We start from the raw sequence: 9,310 nt of genomic DNA, 5'->3' as shown, positions 1-9,310 counted from the left end.
TTTATTCTCATATTTCACATGAAGTAGTCTTCCAGAAAGGCCAGTAGAAACATTTTTGTGTGTGTGGGTAAATTGGCTTAAAGAAAGAATATAATTATTTTCACTGATTTTGAAATTGCCCTATTAGCATCTTCTCATTCCTGAAAAAATGGACATTTTAAAATGAGAAGAGCTCTGGAATCACACTTTTCTATGAGATCACTTTTAAAGCGTCAGTAAAGAATCTTCAGTTACTTTTGTGTAATCAGAGGCTAGATATTGAAGTACTCTCTATAAGTGAGAAATGGTCTCGGGGCGTTTATACTCCACACCATAAGAAGGCTCTATGGCCAGACATCCAACTTTATTTATTTGCATTTTCTTTTTATGATATTGAGTATGTTGAGAATCTAGTCACTGAAATGTTTTATTGAAGTACTCTCTATAAGTGAGAAATGGTCTCGGGGCGTTTATACTCCACACCATAAGAAGGCTCTATGGCCAGACATCCAACTTTATTTATTTGCATTTCTTTTTATGATATTGAGTATGTTGAGAATCTAGTCACTGAAATGTGCATTTATTGAAGAAACCATTCAATAAATGGAATGGTTTGAAATAAACTTAAACAAAAGAGAAAGAAAGAGCTTGACCTTGGCTTTTGCATTATAAGAGACAAAGGTTCCTGGGGACAGAATAGCTTGATGAATCTCAGAATAAGAAGAAACCATTTATTTGGCAGATTAATGAATGTCACTCATGGGTTAGATTTAAACTTAACCTCTAAAAACATTAATCGTCTCTTACTTCTTTGTGAGAAATACAATCCATTTTACTGTGTCTTTGAAGGCATCTTTCACTTGTTTGTTTCGAAGGGTGTAAATGAATGGATTAAGCAAAGGGGCAACTGAAGTGGTGAGCACAGACACCACTTTATTTATGGCCACTCCCTCCTTCGCTGAAGGTTTGATGTAGATGAAGATGCAGCTGCCATAGGTGAGGGAAACCACAATCATATGAGAAGAGCAGGTAGAAAAGGCCTTTTTCCTTTGTTGGGCAGAAGGGAACCTTAGAATGGTCTTGATGATGTATGTGTAGGAAAGCACCACACACACTAAGGTAATAATGAGAGTCAGCACGGCAAAACTCAAAACAATTCTCTCTAGTAACGCTGTGTCCGAACAGGTTATTTGTAAAATAGGAGATGTATCACAGCCAAAATGATCAATCACGTTCGAATCGCAGAATTCCAGCTGGAGGCCCATGCTTAGAGGTGGGAGGATAATCAACAGGGCAGCAAACCAACAGCAGAGAACGAGCGTAGTGCAGACTCGGTTGTTCATGATGGTTGTGTAACGCAGGGGCTTACAAATGGCCACGTAACGGTCATAGGACATGGCGGCAAGGAGAAAAAATTCTGTTGCTCCAAAGAGGACAACAAAAAATATTTGGGTGGCACAAGCGTTGTAGGTAATTTTATTATCTCCAGTTATCATAGTATACAGGAATCTGGGAATACAGACGGTGGTGAATGAAACTTCTAAGAAAGAGAAATTTCGGAGGAAAAAGTACATGGGAGTTTTCAGATGGGAATCCAAAAGTGTGAGGGTGATGATGGTGAGGTTCCCAGACACACTCAACATGTAGGTGAGAAACAAAAATACAAAAAGCAGAACTTGTAGTTTTGGGTCATCGGTCAATCCCAGCAAGATGAATGTTGTTATTGCTGTATAATTTTTCATCACTGCCTTGTCCCAAGTCAAATGTAATTCCACCTGAAGAGAGAAGTGTCATAAGAAGCTAGCAGTGGAATGTAAATGAAAACTCCCTAACGAGCTAGCTCACTTTATTCTTTTGCCTAATAAGCAATTTGTTAACATAGCGCCCTTACATTTTACTAAGAGGCATATATAGGAAATATCTAATACAGATCTAATGCTTATAATTCTCTGATTAGAAAGCACATATAGGAAGATGTCAAATAAAAACAATACGAAACACAAAGACATAAATCACGTGTCTGTTTTGCAATTCTTCAACAATATTGCCTTGTAGTACAGATTTTGTCTTTATCATGAAGGAAATTGTCATTTTTGAGGTTTTTTCCTCCCATCCTTGTTTTTCTTTGCTTTTCCTCACCATACTGACATGTTCCATTTTCAAAACCAAGAACGATCTGTTAATGAGTATTTTTGTGTCTTAAAATAAATCTTTTTTAGAGCAATATAAGGATCACAGTAAAATTGAGGGGAAGATACAGAGAGTTCCCATATACCTCCTGCTGTCACACATGCACAGCCTTTCCCGCTAGCAATAGCCTCCTGCAGTGTGGTCCACTTGTTACAACGAATCAATCTACATTGATGCATCAAAGTCCATAGTTTACATTATGGTTTACTCTTGGTGTTGTCCATTCTATGGGTTTGGACAAAGTTTTAATTAGTATTTTCCGTTAATCATCTTATGTTGTTATGCTAAATGTTAACAGCAGCACATCCATTTAAAAGTGTTAGTTCAACTCTTTGTAATTTAAATTATCTCTGGATTGAGAAATAAAAAGAAATAAAAAGTTTAAAATACAGATATACCTATGTTTTCTTTAGCCTATATTTAGGCAAATGAAAGTATGCCTAAGCCAGTTTTGGGACTGCTTACACAGTGGGTTTCCTGAAATGGTATAAAGAAATGTTCTGAAACCTGAATATAAACCACAATTAGTCCTGTTCTGGAGCTTTGGGTCATGGACGGAGCCCAGAGGGACTGATCTGTGGCTATCCTCTCTTCGGCAGCCTGGTCACTCCTGTGCTTTTCGCAGCACTCAGCCATCAGAATCTGTCTCAGGATAGATCTTAGTGACTTTGAATAATTGCTGCTGCTCCCCTCCTCAAATCAACTCTCCCCACTAATTTACCAACCAGCTATGTTCTCTGAGTTAAGAAAACAACAACACATTTTTATTGATTTCAAAGAGAGGAAGGGAGAGGGAGAGAGAGATAGAAATATCAGTGTTGAGAGAGAATCATCCACTGGCTGCCTCCTGCACGCTCCCTGCTGGGGATCAAGCCTGAAACCCTGGCACGTGCCCTGACTGGGAATTGAGCTGTTACCTTCTAGTTAATGGGTTGACGCTCAACCACTGAGTCATAGCCTGAAACCCTGGCATGTGCCCTGACTGGGAATTGAGCCAGTTAATGGGTTGACGCTCAACCACTGAGTCACCCCGGCAGGGCTGTTCTCTGGGTTTTGATACGTTAACTTGCTGAAGCAACATCCAGGAACAAATGGACACACCTGAGCCAATCTTCGTAAACAAATTATAAAGGACCCTATTGTACTGTTTGGTATTCTCATTGTATATATCGCTGTCCATTTCAGTGCTTCCCAGGAGTTTTAAGCCTCCCTGGTACTTTTAAGTTACAGTTTTTCAAGAATCCCATAGAGGCTCAGGAAATTCCCCCCTCTTTCATGTCAAAACTTATCCTCATTGAGATTCATATTTCAAGCAACTACTCTCAGGTATCCATCTGTAAAAGAAGACCTGGTAAGTGCATTCTCACTGGGCATATCAGTAGTTCATAATAACTCAATCCATTGGCCTATAATATGTCTCTGTGTTTTATTAGGGAGGATTAATTGTGAAACAGGAAAATTTAGGCATAACTCAAGGGTTTACAGGGAAACACAACACACTTCTACACATCAGGCAAAACTAATCTCTTATGTGTATAAGCAATTGTACCCAATGTGTGTGTTATATAAAATGTAAAAATACATTAGGGTACTCTTATTTCTTATTGCTCAAATAAATAATCTACATTTATTCATTAAAAATATTTAAAAAGCATCTATTATTTAAAAAGCATAATATCAGAAATCCCACACATAATTTTACTCATATGCGGAATTATAAAACTGAAAGCAACAAATGAACAAACAAACACAAACTCATAGACTCAGACAACAGTGATTACCAGAGGAAAGGGGGATTGGGGTAGTAAAGGGGGTCATATATATAGTGACAGAAGATGATTTGACTTTGGGTCAAATCACAATGCAATATGAAGATCATGTGTCATAGGAATGTACACTTGAAACCTATCTAATCTTATTAACCAATGTCGCCCAATAAATTTAATAAAAAGAAAGAAAAAAAAAACAAAAGCTTTCAGGCTATACCAGTAGGAAATGACATTTCATTTTAGTGCACGTTCAGTGACATGGTAACACCAGAAAGCAGTGAAAATGCAACTTTGAACTTGGGATAACTACTTCCTGATCACTCCTTGGCAATCATTCTTAGTTATCTTAGTAGCTGTTCATATTTTCCTATGTGCACTAAGTTTCTCTAGGTTCTTTTCTTTTTACTAAAGTTGTCAATGTCATCTGTCACCATAAGCTGAGTTGGCAAAGTGCATTGCTCAGAGGTCAAAAATATGATTTTGGAACAGAGAAAACCTTCCCTTAGCTCATGGGTAAAATACTTACCATATACTTGTCAGGGGAAGACTGATAGACCAAATTAAATAATAGGTCAGGTTTATTACTGCCCTCCTAATTTTCCTCTCTCCCATTGTAGAAGAATTAAATCCTTGTACTGGCTAATGGCATTGTTAACTCCAGCTCCCCCTGTCCTATGAAGTTCCTAGAATCTAAAATTATCCCCTGCTTCTCTTATCAAAACCCTTGTTCTTCTGTATTGGTAGGAAAGACAGGTGAACTCAATCATTATAGCATTTTCAAGATCGTTAATTTAATGTTTTAAAATGGCTAATGTAATATGTGTGAATCTTTAGCAGCACTGTGTTTTAATTCATGAAGCTTGTTAAATAAACACTACTTGCAGTAATAGAATTAAACCTGTGGTGGCAGATCCTTTGGATATATAAAACTGCTTCAGACGAAATCAAACAACTTTAAACAAATTGCTAACCTTTACCAGCAATCATAGTGCCATTCTCTTATATTGGGAAAGTTTTCCTGGGAGAACGAGTTATTTATTTATTTTGAGTTTGGATCAATTAAAGTTTGAAATAATTTCATTACATAAATAATAAATTTCACCACTTCCCTCCCATAAGTAGTGTTTTTAATTAACATTCATAGGTAGGCCTTGATGATTTAACCTATGCAAAACTACCTACTCTTGGTTCAGGTTAGGGAGTGGGTGAGTGATTGAGATTCATTTCTTCCTTTCATTGATTTACTATTGAGTTAATTAAAATATATTTGAGAGACACTGACCTTACCTTTGTTTGGAACAAACCTCATTCTGTCTTCATTTGGGACAGGCTGCCCGTGGACTGGATAGTTGAAATTTAAGAAGAGTGAATGCTGTGCCTCCAATGCCGTACTCCCTGCCAAAAAGAAAAAAAAAAGGCAAAAAGTACTTAAGTAGCAGATGGAAATTAAGATGAGGTTCCCTGCTAGATAATTTATAAGCTGATATCATTTTATGTCTAGGACACCAGTGGACATTATTGGGTGGTGATGTCTTTTCCATCACCCTTTATTATTCTGTCTCACTTCTTCAACTCATAGTTACGATTGGCTCTTTCAAAGGCTAAAGTGATTATGGCAGCAAATTCTAATTTTATGTTCCCTGAGAATAACAACATACCAGAATGATTGTTAAATCCTTTTCTTTAGTACCAGTTATTATGAACTGAATTCCAGATTTTAAAACTGACTATATCCATCCTCTGCCTATGTTTAGAGAATTAGGAAAAATATGTCTCGACAACGATATACTTACTTTTCTTTAAAAAAATAATACATTTTTTATTGATTTCAGAGAGAAAGGGAGAGGGAGAGAGAGATAGAAACCTCAATGATGAGAGAGAATAATTGATCAGCAGTCTCCCACACAGCGCACACTGGGGATCTAGCCTGCAACCTGGGCATGTGCTTTACTGGGAATCGGACCATGACCTCTTGGTTCATAGGTTGATGCTCAACCACTGAGCCACACTGGCCGGGCTATATACTTACTTTTCTGACAGTTCTGTATGAAGCCTTTGATGGAAACACAATTTGAGGAACATTCAGTTTGTGAGTTTTATGTGTACTTCTCCCGGTCTCACATTCCACGTATTTCCACACCCAGTCTCACCCTCCACACAAGCATATTTGTGTGTGTGTGTGTGTGTGTGTGTGTGTGTGTGTATGTATGCACGCACGAGAAGGAACTCTCCTAGATTTGTATATATCTGATATAATTGAGCCCAGCTTCAGCCTCCTCTTCCCTCACCAAGTCTAAATGCCACCTGTTACCAGATTTCTCAGTTACTCTGTTCAAAGGAAGAAAAGAGTGGTGCAGAGATAAGGAAGGTTTCTCTCTGGTTTTGTCAGAGGGGCATCTCTGAATCTCCTGGGCAGAGGCAGGCTTCCCTGCAAATTGTATAACAGCAACATTTCTTTTATATGTTTAGTCTGCTACCAATGCACAGGGAACGTGGGAGTGAACAACAAAATAGTCCTTGGTGACCCTGTTTCAAAAGTTACTAATGAACTGACGGTAGTTTAATCATCAGTGTGAAAACACACGTAGCAATGGCAACAATGTCCTCAGAGACATGGAAGGTGGGCTGGTGTCATCTGAATTCCATTTTGATTTCTTTGTTGAATCTTTATAATTCTCCTAGAATTAGACACTCTATTTGGCACTTTATACATATAACATATTACTTACCTTTGATGTAAATCTTAGATAAAGTTAAAAAAAAGACCCCAAACTAAATTATCTTCATTTTACAGACGAGGAAACTGAGGAGCAGAGGGGTGACTGGGCAGAATGCCCTTTGGAGCGGTGCACGTTTTGAACAAAAATGGACCTGAACACAAAAGTCCTGATTCTTTCTCCGTGCCGCCCTAGCTACTTGTCCCAATGTTAAAGAGGCTTACCAGCACTCAAATAGCAAATGGTTTCATTTACATGTTGGTCTGAAGAACAAAATAGACCAATAAACAAAATAAAACAGACTCAGAGAACTGATTGACAGTTGCCAGAAGGGAGGGGGCTTGAAAGAGGTGAAAGGTTAAGAAGTATAAATTGGTAGTTACAAAATAGTCAAGGGGATGTAAAATAAGGCAGAGGGAATATAGTCAATAATCCTATATAATAAAAGGCTAGTATGCAAATTGTCCCCTTGGGAGTTTAACTGCTCGCTATGATGTGTGCTGATCACCAGGGGGTGGTGGGGATTGAAGGAAGGCCCCGGCCAGCAGCCGGAAGGCCCTGATGGGCCCTGATTGCTGGCCAGGCCTAGGGACCCTACCCATGCACGAATTTCATGCACTGGGCCTCTAGTGTTATGACAATGATGTGTGATGCCAGTTAGGTACTGGAAATATCAAGGAGAACACTATGTAAATATGATTGTCTAACTCACTAAACCACATACCTGAAACCAATACAAAATAAAATTGAAAGAAAAAAATAAAGTTCAACTTGATGCTCTTCCAGTGTTGCCTGGCCTATGTTTTCATCTTTTCTCCTTCTCTTTATGACTTTTCAGGTGGACAATGAAACCACTTTTGGTATTGGAAGCAATGGAGCATTTTGCATCTCAAGCACTGAATAAAAAATTGCCTGGTTCCAGGATGGCTCCCTTTTTGCTATGGCTTATTACTGTCCAATGACCCTGAAAAAACTTTTTCCTTGACTATCTCTGCTGTTATTTCTGGATATTCTTACCCTGCTGCTTATGTTGATCCTGGCGACAAATGATAGAGCAGAGGGTGTTCCTACCTCTACTGAAGCAGGTGCCTCTGTTGTCCCTGCACTCTGCCCACTCACTATTCTACTGAGGTTTCTCACACTGACTAGCCATGCCACATCATGCCTTTTTGTCATTCCCTATTGGCAGGAAGTGATTGATAATTTTCCCTGGCAGGGGGTAGGCTGGGGAGGAAGAAGATATCTCTCTATATTTACAGTAAATTTTTGAAGAACATCCTGATGGGCTATGACAGAGACTGGTAATTTCCTGTCTGGTATTTTTTTTTCCTTGTCCATAGCAACTGAATCCCAGTTTTATACTTAGTGCAAAATGCCCAGGTAAAAATCTACCCAGCCTCCTTTACAAATGATATGGGTGTGTGACTAAGATTATGGCCAATGATATATGTTACAGTTACTTAAATCACTATTATTACTATAGAGCCATAAATTTCCTTAAAAATACTGCTTTTGTTGCATCCCACAAATTATTATATTTTCTTCCAATTATGGTGTTTCTCAATGAAATTTAATTTTTTAAAAAGAATTTATTTATTTCATACTGAATTTATTGGGGGTGACATTGGTTAATAAAATTATATAGGTTTCAGGTATAGAATTCTATAATACACCATCTGTATATCATATTGTGTGTTTACCACCTCAAGTAAAGTCTCCTTCCATCACCATTTATCCCCCCTTTACCCTCTTGTACCTCTTCCCACTTCCCTTTCCCTCTAGTAATCACCATACTGTAGTCTGTGTCTATGAGGTTGTTTTTTTTCTTAATACCTTCACCTTTTTCATCCAGTCCCACAATCCCCCTCCCTTCTAATAGCTGTCAGTCTGTTTTTATCTATGAGTCTGTTTCTATTTTGTTTGTTCATTTATTTTGATAATTAGATTCAACACATGAGTGAAATCATATGGTACTTATCTTTCTCTGACTGGCTTATTTCACTTAGCATAATGCTCTCCAGGTCTATCTATGCTGTGGCAAAGGGTAAGATTTCCTTCTTTTTTATGGCCAACTAGTATTCCATTGTGTAAATACTGTATACCATAGCTTTTTTAATCTACTCATCCACTGATGGATACTTGGGCTGCTTCCAAATCTTGGCTATTGTAAACAACGCTGCAATAAACATAGGGGTGCATAATTCTTTCTAATTTAATTCCATTTGGCCAGATAGCACACTTTGTATAATTTGAATTGTGTAAAATTTAACAAGGCTGTTTTTAGAGTCCTGAATATTGTTTAGCTTGGCAAATATTATTTGTGAACCTTAGAATAATTCTCTTTGTTCTTGGAGTGTTCTATACATGCCAGATCATGTTGATAGATAATGTTGTCTTCTGTGTACTTAGTGAATTTTGGGCAATGATTCAATCAAATATTGAGATAGGCATGTTGAACCTTTTTTTTTTTTTTACTATACTTGTGGGTGTTTCTTTTCTACTTGCAATTTTATCAGTTTTTTGTTACATGTATTTTGAAGGTCTTTGTTATATGCATAAGTAGTTAGGTTTCTTAAGAATAGACCCCTTTGCCATTGAAAAATGACACTTTTTTTAAATTAAAAATATATTTTATTGATTTTTTACAGAGAGGAA

General features: G+C 37.6%; 1 protein-coding gene across 1 annotated transcript; it reads right to left on the bottom strand.

The window, feature by feature from the left end:
* Positions 1 to 782: 782 nt before the first annotated feature.
* Positions 783 to 1,721, bottom strand: LOC102249458 (olfactory receptor 6C2). The gene has a single exon (XM_005876687.1). It carries the CDS (start codon positions 1,719 to 1,721, stop codon positions 783 to 785), a length of 939 nt encoding a protein of 312 aa, XP_005876749.1.
* Between the last annotated feature and the right edge of the window lie 7,589 nt (positions 1,722 to 9,310).

This window comes from Myotis brandtii, unplaced genomic scaffold (assembly GCF_000412655.1).
Source record: "Myotis brandtii unplaced genomic scaffold, ASM41265v1 scaffold496, whole genome shotgun sequence".
NCBI classification, from domain to species: Eukaryota; Metazoa; Chordata; class Mammalia; order Chiroptera; family Vespertilionidae; genus Myotis; species Myotis brandtii.
Note: the sequence above shows the minus strand (reverse complement) of the source record. Positions and strands in the feature narration are given on the sequence as shown.